General features: G+C 44.9%; 1 protein-coding gene across 3 annotated transcripts in view; it reads right to left on the reverse strand.

Moving 5' to 3' along the window:
- AKT1 (AKT serine/threonine kinase 1) overlaps positions 1–18,284 on the reverse strand; it is a 72,584-nt gene extending 54,300 nt beyond the window's left edge. The window contains exons 1-3 of one of the 3 annotated variants that reach the window (XM_035551090.2): positions 18,000–18,235; positions 14,310–14,467; positions 11,504–11,678 (exon numbers count right to left, since the gene is read on the reverse strand). In XM_035551090.2, the coding sequence (XP_035406983.1) occupies positions 11,504–11,549 (46 nt within the window). In that variant the 5' untranslated portion in view covers positions 11,550–11,678; positions 14,310–14,467; positions 18,000–18,235. Of the gene's footprint in view, positions 1–11,503; positions 11,679–14,309; positions 14,468–15,738; positions 16,058–17,999 lie in introns of those variants that run through there. The other 2 variants (XM_035551091.2, XM_035551088.2) reach the window with 2 other exon arrangements.
- Between the last annotated feature and the right edge of the window lie 504 nt (positions 18,285–18,788).

Consider the following 18,788-nt stretch of genomic DNA (forward strand, 5'->3'; position numbering starts at 1 on the left):
GGCCTGAGGAAGAAGGCCTCGTTTTACCTGAGCACGCCAAATGTGGCAACAGCTGGCGGCCACGGAACAGGCAGAACCCTTTAAAAATACACAAAGTCGTTTATTACACTGGGACAGTACTTCGCGTTGCACAATCCAAGCTTTTGTTTCAAGCAAGAAAATGTTTTCTAAATATTTTGTCACCATGACAGTCTAGCCTTGGACTCGTATTCTGCCCTTGGTTACTCCAGAAAAGCCCTGTGAAGCCAACTGTGCTGTCCAGCTTGTCGCCGAGTCCTTGGGCCACCGGGCAGGCCTGCCTGGCAGGGCAGCCCCGTACTGAGCTTTGTGATCCCAAGTCACCTTGCCTACTCACAAACTTCTTGTGCAAGAGCAACATGAAGAAACGACATCGTATGTAAGGGGAAGATGGTTTTGTGACTAGGAAATACAAGACATCTCTCCAACAGGTTCAGCTTTATCCAAGGAATACAGGCAAAACAAAACAATTCCCAAGATAGCAGAAACGAAGTATTTTAAACACAGAGAGAGAGAGCACCATGGCAAAACATCCAGGCTCTGAGGGCCCTGTTCCAAGTGAAAACATTTCTTTCAGGGACAGGAATCTGGCAAACTGAGTCTGAGCAGATCGAGCCTCGGTCCGCAGCGCTGAGAAGAGCGGCCGACCATTTCTGTGTGACTCAGGAAGGCCGCAGAAGGCTTGTGAGGAACAAGATCAACGGGGTGTTTATATACAGCCAGCAGCGTCATGCGAACAGGCGGGTTAGTTTGTGAAATGAATGTTTGCATTGTCAGTTAAAAGAAGAAGAAGAAGAAAAAAAAACACCCTCTATTCCACACTTTTAAGTTTCCAACATTAAAAACATAGCAGGGGAAGGAAGCGCTCCGGCAGCCAAAATTTACAAATTCTTACCATAACTTTGGCACAGTAAACTTCTCCAGTTCACAAAGGCCTATTCTTCAGGGGGCTTTTGTTGTCTCTTTTTCAGAGGGCCTGATCCACATGTGAAATATATTAAACACATGCACACACAAAATGCCAACAGAAGCATAAACATGGGCACTTTTGTGTACATGTGTGTGTTTCCAAAGTTATATCTGTTTTCCCTTACACAGAAACATACCTCGTAACAGCCTGGAGGCAGAGATTTCTGCTTTCTCTCTCTTTACCAGCAAAACTCTGTAAGCTTTTTCCTTTCCCCAAAAGACTGCAGTGCTATTTTATTTTAATTAAAAATTCAAATCAGTGACAGATACTCCACCTCAGGAGTTGCAATCAGCAGCCAGGTTTCAAGAATTTAACAAAGAACGAAGATTTCCACACAGAGTTGTTTATGGTTTTTGTTTGTTTGCTTTGTTTTTGAAACTGGAGCAGAAATTCCTCAGTATAACCTTTCTTGTTTGAGAGCCACCTCACCAGGACCTGAAAGGGAATGCTAAGACTCCCCGTAACACTCGGCATTACTGCATTGCAAAAACAAATCTAAGCTTTTAAAGTCAGCACTTTTCCTTCTTATTATCTGAAGCTATTAAAGAGCCCTAATATAGATGTAAAAGAAATACAACAGAAAATCCTGCCTGATCTAAATACATATAGCTAAATTTATCTTTCCATTTGCAACACACTGCTCGGTGATTGGGCATTTAGACTTCTATTCACCGGCTAGAAAAAAAGCCAAATGGTACGTTTAAAAAAAAATTGACTTTGAAATATTGTTATGAGAATGGGGACAAGCTACGTAAACCCTAAAATTCTGTGGATCTTTGTATTCACGATTATTGTCACAAACTAAAGGGCTCATATTCCCTACTAAGCAAACATTTACAATTAAATCCATTCTGCACGATGCATTTGCATTTTGAGATAGAACAGTCAGTTGTTCAGCTGCTGTGATTTAGATGGATTGGTTCATTATTGCTGCTGTTCGTTTTCAGCTACACTGTATAACAAAGGGGTGCCAATGTAGTCTTGAATGGCTTTAAAGCTAACTATTCTGGTATTCTTCCATGATGATGTAATTTAACTATCTCCCCTTCTCTTGGATCAAGATACCTCGACTTTACAGGCTAAACTTCAGCAGAAACAACATAACCAAGCTGACACGAGAGCCTTCAATAGGCAGTATCTCTGAAGGCTGCTGCTGGCAAGCTTTCAATGATTTTCACATGCGAAAAAAGTAATTTTTCCTAATTCTCATTTAGGATAAATACTTTCCTATCATGCAAGTAACATGGCAACCTCGGCTTCCACACCTGGAGATAAATCAGTTATGTAGTAAAACTATATATTGTACCAGAAAAAACAACCTAGAACTACAACAATCTCCAATACAATGCAAACTTCAGGTTGAAAAAGTCAACTATTATCCTACTCCTTCACTGCCTGAAATGTACCAAAGGCAGTATTAAAGCAATGACGCCATTTTTCTACTGAAGACCACTTTAAAAGTCCAGTTTTATTAAAATATATATATATAGACATCAAAGAAAAAGGCATGATGATCGCAGTGTTTCACCTACCAATCCAAAGCAGTCTTCTCAAGACATTGCCAAAGCAACACAAAAAACATTTATCAGGAAATGACTTGATTACTGAATTTACAGCAGCAAGAAATTTGTGTCCTGTGTTCAGAAATCAATTTCCACCTGTAAAATTACTTCCAAGCCCCACAACCAGCACTGTCACCATAAATTATCACAACGGAATTCTAGTCTGGTCCACGCATAAACCTGCAGTGGAATAATAAACATATGATGTAGCTAAAATGCTGTAAGTACACCTTTAGTCAACCCTTGAATTAAGAAATAAATGCCTTCAGTTGAAAAGCAATCACTTCTCGTGGTGTTCCCAGTTTAATTTCTAATTAATAAAGGAGATTGCATGGTTGAAAGTTAAAAAAAATAATAAAGTAAATCAATACAATGAAAACACTTTCATTTAGGTAACCGACTGCTATTTATAGAAGCTTTGCAGACCACAGACAGAAGCAGGGATGTGTATGACACGCACACAAAAAACAATCCAGACAACCTGTGCCTGGAAGTCACTGAAAAGCAACTAGCAAGTATGAGTATTCCCACTCTGCAGCTGTGAAGAGGCCTAACAATGGATTTTGAGCTGCTCAACAGTTTTGTGCAAGGGTTTAACTTTTTACCAATGCTCCAATTGTTGAAGCCCAACTGAGGCACAATGGCAAGAATATATAAAATAGTGTGCATCCGTGTATTTCAGGGCATAAACCCTACCTACTGTAAATATTTGGCACACCAGTGTAACGACATCCTTCCAAACACGTGGTGTTATGCTGGCAGATAGGATATGGCACACACAAGGACTCATATGGAAAACACATAGCAAAAATTTTAGAAAAGTATCTCTTTTACTATTAACTCGAGATTTAAATTAACTGGAGTTTAATGGATAAAAAAGCAGTTCAAATAGAGTTTCATTTATATGTGTCTATTATCCATTAGACCTGTCAAGCCCCTTGCAGCAAATGTAAGTTATTCTTTCTTAACACGAGCTTTCTGAAGTATAATCAGGATAAATTTCTCGAACCCCACATCCTCTAACGGAATTGCAGAAATAGCAGGGTACAATGTACAGCTAAGGATTCAAAAAAATATACAAATTATTTTAAATCATATAATTTTTGAGACTTTTCTTTGAAAGCAATTTAACAGCCCTTTTTCTTCTCCTTAGTCTAAACTGTTAAGAAGCTACTCAGGTTATGTTTTCCAGTTTTCCTCTACATTATGAGAATTACCAAACTTCTCTACTTCAGAAAGGGACAAAACTGTCAAAATCTTGTGATGTCTACAGGTAGGGACTGATTTTATAAAACCAGAACCAACATAAGGCCTGCACTTAAAATTTGTGAATTAGCAGCGACTGCTGCTAGCAGCCACGACCCCCATTGGCACCTGAAGTCCAGTGCCACCCGTGACTCAGGTATTTCTACCAGCACATCCACACGTGTTTTGGGAGCAAGCTCCAGGCTTCAAGACAAGCGCCTCCTGCGAAGGCTGTGGTTCATGGCCTACATAAAACCCAGCTCCCTGGCATGTACGTTCCGTGGTCTTCATTACGAGTAGGTTATTAAAGCCAAACAGAACAGACTGATGCGATATCACTGATGTGACAGCCCCACGGACAGCTCAGGTGGTGTGCGCAGTCTCGAGACACCCAGCACCTCTGCAGTCACGCACTGCCCCGCTGGCTCACGCTGCATTTCGGCGTGCAGTTCACCCAAGACCCAGGCTTTGGACAGCACCTCAAAGCTCTCCTGACTTACCCCAGAGACTCAGGAAAACAGTAACTGACAACTCTCTTCCTCTGCCGGCAGTGCGTGACGGTTGTTTACCGCGCCTGTTCTCAAATACGACCATGCACTTCTGCATGAATTGACAAATTTCACAAGAGTGTTTGACCAGCTATCTTTTCACATTTTTGGCTCAACTTGACGAGGTGGGAGAATAATCTAAGAGCTCGTAACATGCTTTCACTCAAGTTCGGTCTTCGTTATTTCCCCCTTTCAGTTGCAATAAATATTTCTCACAGAAGCACACTACTTCACACCTAATATGGTGCTATTCTTTCTCCATTCTTTTTCTTCCTCTTTCCTCATATAGTTTCCTGGTTTTTGTTCCCCCTTTAAGATGCATATTGTACCTGCAACATAATACATCTGAAAATAATAATCCCTCCTCTGTCTTCCCCCCTTGAGAGATGATTTTTCAATAAGGCTCAACTTGTTTCTTTTCTTAGTAAATCAGTTACTTTGATATGTAAAAGGAAAAAAAACACCAGGCTGACAGGGTTTGTTTTGTTTTTTTTTGTACAACAATGCTCCATCTTTTAAAACATATTCAAATGAAATGCTCAAATGTTAAGCAATCCTCTCTTCCCAGCACATATTACGGTTTGTTTCCTTATTCCTTGAGTGAGTCTGAGACCAACAACCACCCCAGCAGCTTCTAGGAGACCTTTACAGAAGCACAAACTGGATAAAGGGAGACCCACTACACATCACCATGTCATATAAGGGTCTAGAGCATCAAACTCCTCGCCAGCCTTTTCAGGTGATGAAGCCTAAGGCTGATGGTGCTAAAGCAGAGGAAGTTCAGGGAAGGAGTGCAGCTGATGGTGCATACACGGGGGAGCACGAGCGGGGAACTGTTGAAGGGAAGGAAGCTTCTGGCGTTCACACAGGCTGCAGGGGAAAAAATTCTGACGGGAGGACGAGGCACCAAATTTAAAAGGCATAGCACAGCCCCTCGCTTAAAATCGCTCCTGCAAGAACAATGAGCACAGCTTTACTCTCTGCTCCCCTTACCTCAAAATAGCACACTCAATTAGTGCTTCTTCCTAAGTTCAAACCTGATGACTTCTCAATCTGCCTATTGAGGGAAAAAGAAAAAAAAAAACAACAGAAAACCACACGTGGATTATTCTTTTTTTTTTTTTGCACAGACCTAACTTTTATTTTCCTCCTCCTGTAAAATAAAGGAACCACGAAAGAGAGAGGATCAAAGACAACTCAAGCGGTTTCTGTGTAAACCACTGTATAAAGTGTTACCAGGCTCGCTTTAAACCATGCTTGTAATGTCCTAGATCCTTCACTGCCAAATCTCGTCACAAGAAGCAGCAGAAATTTATGACACTACGCCAATTTTAGAGATAAAACTGAGACCTAGTTTGTTTAGTTTCTGACATACAATAAAACAGAATATGAAAGTAAACTTCCAGAACTGACATCAACAATCTGGCCATCTACATCTGAGTTGTTCCTCTTTGTCATTCAGACTTGCATCTAAGTTCCAGTTTACCAACACAGAGAAAAATATCTAACCTAGCACGGCTTCTCTAAAGAACCTTACTCTTCTCTAGAGACCTGTGTGTTCCGAAATAAAGGTGGAGGAAAATGTTGGAACACAAATCCTGGGAAAAGTCATTTTTACTGTGGAAAAAAAACATTTGGACTTTGCCATTCAAAAATGGGAAGCTGTGACTTAAAGAATGGGTTTTCATAAATGACAAAGTTCTGGCCGGAAAGACGTTTCAAAGAGGACACTGAAAAATAAAAGAAATGGACAAAACCTGAAGCAGCCTGCTCAGGGGAGGGATGATGAGCCACTTCTAGGCTGCACTAGCTCTCTCCCCGCTCACAGACGTGGCACAATACAACTACACTGCACTAGGTAGTTCCCAGCCTTTGACTTCCCTGTCGTCCACTGCAGACTTCTTACAGTACGCTGTACCCAGTCTGTTTCCTATGATCTCTCCACAAATAATGCCGTCAGATGAGGTTTACCCTCCAAAGTCTAGCTGCCTAGCCATTATCAGCTCATATTTCTCCAGATGTTTTGTGATCTCATCCTTTCTTAATGTCTCTAGCATCTTGCCTACCACCAAGGTCAGATTTATTGGTTGACGATTTCCTGGTTCCTCCCCAGTCCCCTTTTCCCAGAACAGGGCTAGCAAAATGAAAGCAACTGAGAACTAGCATTGCAAAACCATAGCCCCTTGTGTTGAAAAAGAGACACACAAGAAAAACCACAAACTGACACAGCTTATCTTTTGTTTTCAATAAGAGCAGCAAAAGATTTCCCTACACACCCGAACCTTCAGCTCTGGAAGTAACAGCAGCTTCTTTCCCCTGTTACAAACTTCCCCGCTCCGTTCGTTGTTCAGCCCCCGTCTTGTTTCTTACCTTTCCTTTTACCCCCAGTTTTTCCTCTGAAGCAGCTGCGCCCTCTCTAGCCGGCATCTTCTGAGTTCAGATGTGTCTTAGGATCCTTTGTAGCAAATGCCACGGCCTCTCCTTTGAAATACCGTGAAAGCCAGCCGATGCTTGAACTACGCTGAACCTCGAAGGTTCTGGTTACACAGGTCATCGAGAAAGTGCACTGCTACGTCCCACAGACGGCCAAAAGCCAAGGTAAAAAACGCACAGAAAACAGCCCGAAATAAAACAAGCACACATCCATACATACAAAAAGAGGTAGGGAACATGGTGAGAACAGAAAAGAGAGAAGAAAGAAGAGGTGAAGGAAAACAGCAACACAGGAGACCCAAAAAGTTAACTTCTGGTCATACATCTTGAGATCCCCTTTTGATTCATACTAAAAGGATACTAAAACTATGAACCTGTGCTCAAAATAACAAAACTAAAGTTCACAGTCTGTGTCACTCTCCTAGAGAAAGTTAAAAGAGCACCAATCGGTCTCTTAGTTGGTATTTTATATAAAATACTGACCCTGCATTCATTTCGTGCAATGAAGCTGTAGGAAGACAAGCCACCAAGGACTAGTGGTTATTGATTAGAACATCTGCGTCACTCCATTGCATTACCGAAATAATTCTTTAACAACTTTAGTAGTATTTCCAGCAGTGGAGTAAGCATCTTTTGTATAATTTCTCACTTAAGGACCTGTAGTAATTTTGATCAACTTGGCAGCCAAACTCTAAACTAGCCAAACAGTTTTATCAGCCTGAAGTCCATAGAAATTGATATTTGGGGGACATGTTATGGTTTTCATGGTTAAAATTACTGTGCTATGCTCATAGGCCATTTAAAACCAAGAAAAATTAAGAAGTAGCTCCACATTTGCTGCCAGATATCAACGGATGAGTACACAGGTTTCTCCTGTTGCTTGTAATTGCCTCAGAGTGAGAAACTTAGATTTCTATTTCCTTTTTCAAATGTCAGTGTACATTTTTCCCTCCCCCTCCTTCCGTCCCTCCCTCTCTCTCCAAGCCTCCTCTTTCCATCAGAGTTTATGCCCTAATAGGAAAACCGGACATAGGAGGAAAGACAGAGATGACAGAGTATCGAAACACACAATCCCACTCTTTGTTAGCCTTGCAGAAAGGCTTCAAAAAAAAAAAAAAACAGGATGAAGACTGAAGACAATAGAAGGACTTTTATAAGCAGGGAGCAGAGCAGAGAGACGTGAGAAATCCAATGAGATCTTTAAGAATGGAACAGTAAAGTAAATAAAATACACTGGGGCATTTCTCTTTCATCTAAAAACCTCCGCGACACACGATCAGAAGTAAGGATACTCACACACATCCAGAAACCCAGTCACCTCAGAATTTCAACAAGCAGCAATTTGGGCAGATAATTTTCCTCCTTCCTGCCTTGTCCTCAATCCCAATTACAGCACCTCTGGCACTACCCATTCCCCCCGTACTTCCCCACTAAGCAACCCTCTGACACAACACCACTGGGGACTACGTGTGCCGAATGCACACACACACTGCACCACCCCAAATCCGAGTTGCTTCCCTCCACGTTCTCCATGTGTGTGTTCGAACACTCAGCTACGCAGCTAGGCAGAAGTGGTTAGTATTTTAACTACCGTTTTTGTCTTGCAAGAGTCCCTCGCCTCGCTGCGACTGGAGTAACAGCATCAAGCGCTGCCAAGTGGGAAAAGAAAAAAAAAGTTCATTCATGAATTCTTATATTTCTGCCCGGCTGAGGTTAGACGTGTCGTGGAGATGACTCCAGCCTCCACACAAACAAACATCTGTGCTACTGGAAGTGGGACTTCCTTCGTGCGACCGACTTACAGAACTGCCAAGAGCTCTCGGCCAGGCAGAGATGTTTAATTTCATTTCTCCATTTGTATTTTTAATCCTGGAAACAAAAACAGAAACGTAAAGCAAGCTGACAGAAGAAAACAACTCCAGAATTCTCGAAAGCCCTGCTATTTCCCTGCCAGGCCAAAACACCTGCTCCTGATAATGATGGCTTTATGCTTATATACACCTGCCATCCAGAAGGGCTCCAGAGCACTTTGCAGGCTGCTTTATACATACACAAATCATTAAAACCACCAAAATTAAGCTGCTGCTGGGGCGAGATGGAGCAACTGTTCGACTGCACACAGCCACGCTGTTCAACTGTTTAGGACGTGAACTAAAAGACACCATATCCAACTGAAGCTACGGCGGAAATTTGGGGTAGGGGGAATGTAATTGCCCAAACTGGATTTTGGCCAGTCGCTACTGAACATATTTGCATGTGGAAAGCCCTAGGATGTTTGAAGACCGCAAGCAGTCCAACCTTCAGTTTTATGAACTACCCCAAAGACAAACAATATACATTTCCTATATCGAAAATCCTCCTTTAGAAGTCCCTCCCTGCAGTAATTACTGTTTATGACCCAACTTCAGAAGCTCGCAGTATCTGACATCAGTTTTGGAAACATCCTGTGGTTGTAGCACTTGATCTTGCAGAGCTAGCAAACTGACAGGGTCTGACAATAAATGTCGATGATTAAAAAAAAAAAAAATCATTTACAAAACACACACACACAGTGGATCGGTTCCTCCTCCACACTCCCACAAGCCTAAAGAACTGAATTTCTCAACAGAACATAAAGCAGAACAACTGAGAGAGTAACGGAGCTGGCGCGCAGAGCACACCGAGGAGATGTGCTGCTTTCTAAAACCCTCCTCACACGGACAACACCAAATCAACAGCTGCAACATCAATAAAGCGGAATTAAGTAGGTGTCACCGCACCTACCAAGAAGGGAAAAAGGCATCGGGGAACTGGTTAAAAAGATCGGGAGATCTGGCACCCAAAAAACGTCGAAGTATGTTTAATAGTTGAGGCACAAATCTGCAATCTCAAATATATGCAGAACATGCAGAGTAACGTTTTGGAAATGGAAATGTGTTCAGCAGATAATCTCATCATACTGCTATCAGCCAACCATCAGAGATAATAATCTGTTTCTGTAAGGTAATTTAAAATAGAAAAAAAAAATAGATCAACAGATCAGGGCATCTTTTACTAAGACCTCCTCCACAGGTCTCTTTACTTGACAGTAGCTTTATTGTAATACTAGAAACAAAGAAAAATCAGTTCTCAAGAGTAAACACAAACAAGTTTGAAATATGCCTGTCTTAAAGTTTCAGACACATCTGCCTCTGAATCCTCCTACGTGATTTTACACTTCCATTTTCATACTTTCTAAAATGTTTCTCCCTCAAATTTTTGTACAGTGTTCCTCAAAATATCTTTTTTAAAAGTTAGAGATAAGTATAGAAATAATTGTAACAAAGGAAGATTAAAAAACCCACAGTCTAAAAACATTTAAAACTAAAAATATATCGCTTATTTAAGAGTTTCTAGATTCATAAACGGGAATGGAAACATGGTTCTGTGTTTCTTTCTCCTATTTAACCAAACGCAGCAATCCACAAGTCTGTTATCAGAATAAAGTAGCCTGGGTACACCAAAACTATCCAGGGAGTTAATTAAAATAATGAGCGGATAGGAGCATTCCTACCCTTGCTTCTACGTAAAACAGACCAGAACAACAACAACAAAAGAGCACAACAAACTTTATCAAAGCGTTTTTACGTCAAGCATCAGATAATTTGCTCAACTAAGCTGTATATCCAGCTGTTAAATACATGTATTTCCACTCTTTTAAAACATGGATTATAAAATTTATTGTTGCAGATGAGCCATCAGCCTTTATCAAGGTTATGATAATGTATTTCCATTTCTTCCAAAAATAATTACGCTATACCTTTGCACCTTCAGGCATGTTGTTGCAAACCCTCTAGAAAAATCCTGAGTCTGCAGAACCACGCAAGCTTCCCTACTGCTGGCGCATACAGATTTTGCTTTTGGTCCAAAAAAATGACGGTATTATGGAAAGTACCTAACGCTGGTCTCTCCTTTCCAAGAAAGGATAGTAGAGGACAAAGAGACAGGTAAGCCAAGAGCCTTGGAGGAGCAGCATCACAGTACTTGAAAACAAACACTCTCCTACACCCACCCCCCATAAAAATAAGTACATAAACATCTAAGGATGCCAAAAGCTTAACTGTACTTGTGACTATGTTTTTTCAGTTTCACCACTCAGTTGAGAAGACTTTTGATAAAAATCAAATTTCATCAGTGGTAAAACAGAAACGCACCGAGCGCACAAACTCAAGGCTATTCTGCACGTCCAGGACACCGGTACCGAGTGGTTCAGACACAAATCAAACACCACGTTCTCCAGCAGGTCTCTGCAAGAGGACATCACTGCTTGCAAAATCCAGGCGCATCGACCACCGTTCGAATGAAGATTCACCTCAGGACAACTCTACCTCCTATCGGCGTATGAAGACAAAAAGAAAAGCTACAGCCCTTCATTTGAAACAAATAATTTGCCACAGTTGAACCTTTAACACTCTAAGCATCATGTCCTTTAGTTGCTATCTTCATAATCATTTTAAAACCAAAGAGCTGGTGCAGTTTTCGGCAAACTCACACGTGCACAAACCCAAAGAAATCCCCTTGCAACGTGTGCTTTCTCAGCTTGACAAAGTCACACGCGCTCCTTCGATGCAGTTTCCCGCTAGGGTGGACGGGAGAACAAGAACTGACAATTTCAAGGCACCCTGTTAAAGGGCACATGGTGCCCTGAGAGAAAGCCAATCTAGTGCATGATCCAACACCCTGTCGTCCTGGAAAGAAAAGACACTTACCTCGTTTGTGAAGCCACCCTTCCTTCACTATTGCTACTTCATTCATAATGGCAGGAATGTCTCTCGGAAGATCAGCTTACGCCAAAAGATCACTGTTGAAATTTCTGAGCTCCAGCAGAAGCGTCCACAAAGGGGCTCTTGTCGGGTTTGCCGTTTTTCTCCTTCTCGGCTACTTCTAAAAGGATCAAAAGAAGAGTCCACCGTCATTTGAAGTACATCACGTGGTAAATCGGGGATACAACAGGGAGTAGCTTTCATTGCTGGTTTGTTGTTATTATTTTAATTACAAATCCTAAATGAGGGCTTTGCTCTTCACGAGGATATTGCTATCTCCACGGGTGGAGGTGCTGGAACAAGTGCCTGCTAGAGCCCTGCTTCTCCACACTGTCTAGAGCAGAGGCGGCTGCAAGACTCTGCCCAGAAGACATCTCCCAGCTCTCCAACAACATCAAGCTCCCCTCGACAATCAAAATTCTGAGATTTAGTATAGTCTTGTTGTATTTCCTGGCAAGAAGACTTCCAGAACTTCTTCTGGAAGGTTTCCTTACAGCCTGCTGTATGCCAGTCTATCAACTAACACACAGTGCATCTTAGAGATAAAGCCCGGAGAGTAAAAATTCCCAACACTTTGCTTCACGTTTTCCTAGCTTCGGTGTCATCCTGTTCTCCCACTCAAATCTCCATGACTCTCCTCCAAATCGTCTTCTCTATCTTTGATATTTATGTCGCCTACCTCTCTTAGACACATACAGAGAACCTCAGATAAGCTCACGTACCTTTCTGCTATCCTAAATCAGCCCTTATAAGCACCGTGATCAATTTTATCACCCCTCTCTGAACTTGCTGCAGTTTGCTGCCATCTTTCCTGCAATGCAATACACCTAAGCACGACTTAGGATTTTTACCAGCCCACCTTACGAGATGAAGTCCCTACCTAAATAGCCCAAAATTGCTGCATCTTATTGAAAACACATCTACCTCATGGCCGGCTACCACAGAAATGTTCTCCACATCTCCCTCCCTCACTGAAAGCAATCTCTTCCCAGATGCATCAGCTTTTATTATTTTTCTAAATTGAATCTGATTATTTTCCTGCTTGCGGTACCAATGTTCTCTGTTTGTTTTCCTTTAACGACTTCTGTGCTCTCAGAAGCGTCCGTACCTCCGTCCAGCTTGGTATTAGTTAAGCGATCAGAACTGTAATTGGTGACACGTTCTCAGCAGTAATTAAGGAGGTTAATACAGCAGAACCTAGCAGCGTTTGGAACATGCCACCGAAGACCTGGCTGTTACCGGCGTCTCTCCCCCAATTTGGAGACCTCACATCCCCACCTAACAAACATGCACCAGCTCTGCTTGCATTTGGCAGGCGTGCGTCAATTACTGCTGAGCACGCAGGTGATATCCATCAGAAACTAGATTAAAAAGCAACTAATTCCGCATAATTCACTGAGACACAGCCCTGCGTGGAAGAAGCAGGTGGTCAAAACGAGTCCAACCCAGAACCCAAACACTAGCAGGGACAGAGGGGCTGTGCCTTTCATTGCCAGAGCAGTAAAACACTCTGCAAAGCCGGGGAATCAAACCTGAACCATCGCTGCAAACCGAAATTCACTAGGAGAAGATGCAAAAGAACCAATATTTTGCCTATGAACTTCCACTGTTTGTCACTAGTCCTCAGCTCTTCCAGTAAGTTTATTTTCGGGGGAAATAATAAAAAAGATTATTTTTTTCTTCCAAATTATGGATCGGCCACGTCTTTCTGCTTGTAATTATCACTCCGAGAAACAGATAAGATGTTTGCCTGAGGGAGGGAAAACACACAAAAAAATGACACTGGGACAAGAGACTTGTAAGAATCCCTCAATTTCCCAAATAAATATGCAAGGACCATATGCTGCGGAATAGAGACCAGCAACCCACTGCTACCAGGTGTCCACAACAAATTCCTTCGGATCCAGAGCAATTAAGATACAACTTGACGAACATGGCAGGCTTTCGCCCTCCTTTCAAAAACACATGCACAACAGTCACTCTAGCTAAACTGACTTGTTGATGTCAACAGGAGACGAGACCTCACTTCAGGGCTTCACAGAAGCACCCAGCAATTTGCAAAGTGTTGAGCAAAACCCCCAAGATTATCGCAGCTTAGGTATGGAAACGCAACACCAAGGTGTGAAAGTTAACGCATCGAACGTGGTGCGTAACAGAAAACGGGGACGGCGTAACCTGCCTCTGCGCCTTGAATTCAACAACTCAACTGCATTGAGCCGACAACATCCTTTTCAACAATCATACTTTAAAAAAGCTATGAGCCAAACTAGTCTGTAGAAAGCACAGTCCTATTATTTAAAACAGAAAAAGGAGCGAGGGCACGGAACTCGGGAACCTCCAGCTAACTTATTCCAGGTTTGTCTGGGTTAACGCTTGCCAAGATTACCACCTGGCAACCTCCTGCTCCTCACGGCCTAAATCGTCACCTCAGACTGAATCAGAGTGACTGTGCAGCCCAAAAAAGCAGATCAGCAAAGAAACCCAGAGTTCAGAAGAACTACTTGTTCTGGTTCCTGTGGCATCCAAAAAATTGGGGCTGCCCTCTGCCTACAGTTCCTACACAAGAAGCATCCACCCCCCAACTGCTACCGTAGCCCTGCCCTCAGGGATGTGTCTACCTGCCCATCTCCTTCGAGGGGAAAGAGGAGGTCGAACAGGGCAGAGGATATTATAAAGGAGCCATGCACAGAACATCAGGGAGCATGGCACAATGAAGGGAGAAAAAAAACACTAAACATCCCCTACCACCAACCTGCAGCGTGGGCTCCACCTCGCTCCTTCAGCGCACTGAATTTATTAGAGGGAACTTAGTTTTTCTTCAGTGTGAAGAGCTGGGAATCCCTTCTCACCGTGCAATAAGACGCCCGTAGATGCAGCTCCAACAGCAGCAAACCCACTCTATCTGGTATACTTCAAAAAACACATCCAAGTTGGGCTTAATATATGCATTTAAATAAAAGACTATCGAACAGAGTGATAGCAAGTAATAGAGTAATTTCTTGGAAGAGAAGAGAAAGTTAACTACAGGTCAGTGTATTTCTGAAGATGTGTAAACCAGAGAAAGTTCAATTTGCATAAAATCCTTAGAGGAAAAAAAAAAAAAAAAAAGAAGTGATTACAGACCTCATTTATGGCCATCTAGGAATGGTTCCCAGTGAGCAGAGGGCATCTGAGGTAAGTATGACCTGGCTGCTCCAGCCTGTGTCTGCACATGACTGAATGCTGTCAAAAGCTAAACAACTCCGTCTTTTAGCGTTCAGTTTGCTTATTTTCAACAGGCATTTCTGTAATACCTTTTTCAATTCCAAAATATTTCTCACACGGGTGAAGCGCAGGAAATCACGAATAGCGTGACATCAACACCCTATCACGGTGTGTGCTGATTTTATGCATGCATTAACTCCTTCGAGGCTATTAACTTCTTCACAAATAATGAGGTAACTCACTTCCCCGTGCACTGCAGCAGTGAAACCTGCTTTAAGGAGTCGGTCAAACAAACAGAAGGTGGAGCTGAACCATCTTTTCCCGTATTTGGGAGAGTTCCTTCTCTTTTGGCTCTTCTACTTATGTTTGCGTCCTTCTGCCTCCAAACCCCTCCGGGATGAATCTGTCCTCCTCGCCCTCCTTCCAAGGTGAAATTTTATATTCCTTTCTATCCAAACTCTAAAGGAGAGCAGGAAGAGAACAAATTCTTCCATAACGCTGAAACTTAAGCTTAGGGGATGCAGGAGCATCTCCGGTAATTACTTCATCTTTGTGAAGGAGAGAAAGCCTCGCTCGAAGGAGGACCAGATCCACCAGATCCAACTAGATCCTGCCCAGATCAGCTGGCAAGCTGGCTGTGCCCATCAGTCCAGATTAGGACCCCAGCAGGATGGCTCAATGAAGGATCCAGCTGCCTGTTTGCCTGCCTCGGCCACAGGACACGGTCACAAGAGCAGACAGGACATATAAGAACTGCAGGGGAGCAGGGACGTGTGTGTTTGGGCCCATGACACGTGATATCAGAGTAACCTGTGCTCTTTCACATCTCATTTTGAGCTCGCAGCCAATTGCATCTAAACTGCACAGGCACACAACGAAGCTGGGCTCCAGCCAACATTTTAAGTAGAGCGTGCAGAGAGGTATCCCCACCAGGCTTTGACCGGTGAAGTACATCTCCTGCATTATGCAAATCCTACCTTCGGTGTTTCGCAGGAGCAGCGCTGCTTCCAGTGCACCCAAGGCCCTCTGAACTCACGGCAGCTTCGCACCATGACCCAGTTACCAAATCTGGGCAGGCAGCTTTCAAGAAAGCCCAGGACCAAGCAGTTCCAGCATCTTAGCTTACTTTACAAAAATGCACTGAGGGCCTTGAGTTAGGCGTGGTCACCAATGTTTGCTCCTAGCCCATCTTAGAACAACACCGCATCGAAACAGGTATTTCGTGACTGCTTGTGCTGCTTATCGCTAGGCTTGGAAATGCTCCTCTGATGCTAAGAGCAGTAGAAAAAATGGTAACTGGAGAAGAAAATAAAAATCTCTAAAGCCACTTCCACTTTTCTTTCAATCTGTCAGCGTAATCTAGGCACACAAAGCTGTAATTTGTCTTTACTAATCAATAGTCAGGAGGTTAATTTTGTTCAGGTGAGGGGCCGGAGTTACGACACTCAGCTGCCCAAGCTGCAACCACAACTACGGTTTGATAAGACAAACGAAGCTGCGTATTTCAAAACCGAGCGATGGCAGAAAAGAAACCTCTTCATACTCTCTCTGTCAAAGACACTGGCTAGACAAAATCCTCTTTATGTTCCAAAGCAAGAACAAGTCCTTTTACAGTTTACACTCAAATAATTTAAGAACTGTGCTGCTCAGAACTTCTGCACCAACTTAAGATACATTTAATCAAATTCCATTTTAAAGTCTTTATAACAGAAGTTTTGTTCAGCTCCCCAAACCAAGACAGTTTCGAACCTATCTGAACCCTTAATGTAATCACTTATGGGTCATTTTTATAAGCCAGCAAACCCCAGTGCTGGAGCTACAGGTTACTTGCGGCCACTGGATCAATTCTTCCATTTGATTTATCACTGCTGGGCACCAAAACCAGCTCTATAAACGTCATACACGATGAAAACCCTCCTACTCAAAAAAATCAAAGGTAGTTCCACAGCATCTTTAAATCTATTAACTCAGACAAATGTTGTGGCTGTCATCAGGAAATTAGCTACTACAAAAAAGTAATTACTAGTCATGCAGTATGTCAAATTTATTTACCTGTAAACAAATATTCTCCTGAATTAAGTGTTAGTAACTCCCCTTTATAACTGTATTTTGAAATGTACATCCCTCCCCTGGCACAAACAAAACAAATAAATAAAACAAACAAGAGCAAATCACGGATTTGCTTCTTATCTGTTCAGGATGGTAGGAAAACAAAGCGGAAAGAGAAATAGCTACATACTTTCCAAAGGGCAAAAGGGGCTTGGGGGGGGAACCCCAATAAGGTGTAATCTGCACTAGCATCAGTATCACGCCGTAAAACATATAAGAAGTCTCAGCGTGCTCCTGTACTCTATTAGAACTGTGTGTTCTGCAAAGAAAGAAGTAAAAGTCCTACAAGTCTCCAGGAACATCTCAGCAATTGCAGAATTTCACCTTTGGGGGGGAAGGGGGAGCAGGATGGGGTGAGGGGGCACCTGCAGACAGCACCCCACAGGTCTGCAAATAGAAAAAGGGGGGAAAAAAATCGGCTCCAGAAAGGCTGCCCGAGGCCCTGCAGACACGGGGGGGGGGGATCACCCCCCCATGTGCAAACACTCGGTGGTCTGCAAAGCAGCGCGGGGCTGCCACAAAAGATAAGGGCAGAAAAGGGGGGCGGGGGGAGACGGAGGGGAAGGGGGCGGAGGAGCTCTCGGCTACTTTATTTGCCACGCTTTCAGAAATAAGCCGTGCCCCCCGCATTTCACCTCTCCCCCCCCCCCCCCCCCCCCCCATTTCCCTCAAGGGATGCTCGGGCAGGTCCCGACCCCCGGCGGCGCTGTGCGGGGCGGGGAGCCCGGTGGGAGCCCCCCACCCCGCCACGCTTCCACCCACCGCCCCCTGGGGGAAGCCAGCAGCTTCCTGCTCTCCCCGAGCCCCCCCCCCAGGCCGGCTCCACCGACCCTGGCCGGGCCGCAGCCCCCCTAAAACCTCCCCCCCAAAAAACCTCACCCCACCCCCCCCCCCCCCCATCTCGGCGGCCCCGGGGCTGGGCGGCGGAGGGGCGGCGGCAGCCCCCAGCCCGCCCCCGCGGCCTAAGGCGGGGGAGCCGGGGGACAACGGGGGGCGCCCCCCCAAGCCTCACCCCGACACCCACCTCCCCTGCCCGGCCCCACACGGCTCAGCTCGGCTCGGCGGAGCAGGCCCCGGCGCTTCCTTCCCCCCCCCCAGCCCTTCCCACCCGGGGGAGCGGGGCACTTACATGGCTGGAGCCCGGGGAGGAGGTGATGGGAGGGCGGCGGCGGCCGGGGAAGGCAGCCGGGGAGGGGAAGGGAAAAGGGGGGAGGGAAAGGGGGCAGCCGGCCGGGCCGGGCGGGCTCTCCGGCTGGTGCCGAGCTCTGAAGGCCTAACCGGGCTCACGGCAGCCGCCGCCTCCTCCTCCTCACCATCCCCGGGCGGCGGGGCGGCGGCTCCTCCCTCCTCCTCCCCCTCTCGCAGGCCCACGGGGCTCGCACAGCCGCTCCGGCTGCCTGCCGGCCTCCCTGCCCGCCTGCCTCCCCCGCCGCTCCGCCTCCGGCCGGGAGGAGCAGCCCTGCCTTTCGCCTGCCTCCCCCCCCCCCCCACACACACACACCTCAAAGAGCCGCGGGTGTCCGCGCTGTCGCCTCCTTCCCCCTCCCCCCCCCCTTCCCCGTTCGTAATCCTCGCCCGGCGGCCGGGCTTCCCGAAATGCTGATAATTAGCCCCAAAATGCAAGGCTGCCGAGGGAGCCGTGGGGAGAGGCCCGGCGGCCTCGTGGCACCTCGGCCTGTGGGGAAGAGGGTGCTGCGTGACATGGTTGTCACCCTGCCCGAGCGGGGGGGTCGGACAGGATCACCTCAGGGTCCCCTCCTACCTCAACAATTCCGTGTCACCTCAGCACCACAGCGCCGGGGCGACTTTATGAGGCTTCCCCAAAACCATAAAGTACAAATCCATGCACGCACTACGCACTCAGGCATTCCCTGCGCCTACTAAATAGTGATCGATCAAATAATGGGGTATCACGGTA

This window comes from Cygnus atratus, chromosome 5 (assembly GCF_013377495.2).
Source record: "Cygnus atratus isolate AKBS03 ecotype Queensland, Australia chromosome 5, CAtr_DNAZoo_HiC_assembly, whole genome shotgun sequence".
In the NCBI taxonomy this organism is placed as follows: Eukaryota; Metazoa; Chordata; class Aves; order Anseriformes; family Anatidae; genus Cygnus; species Cygnus atratus.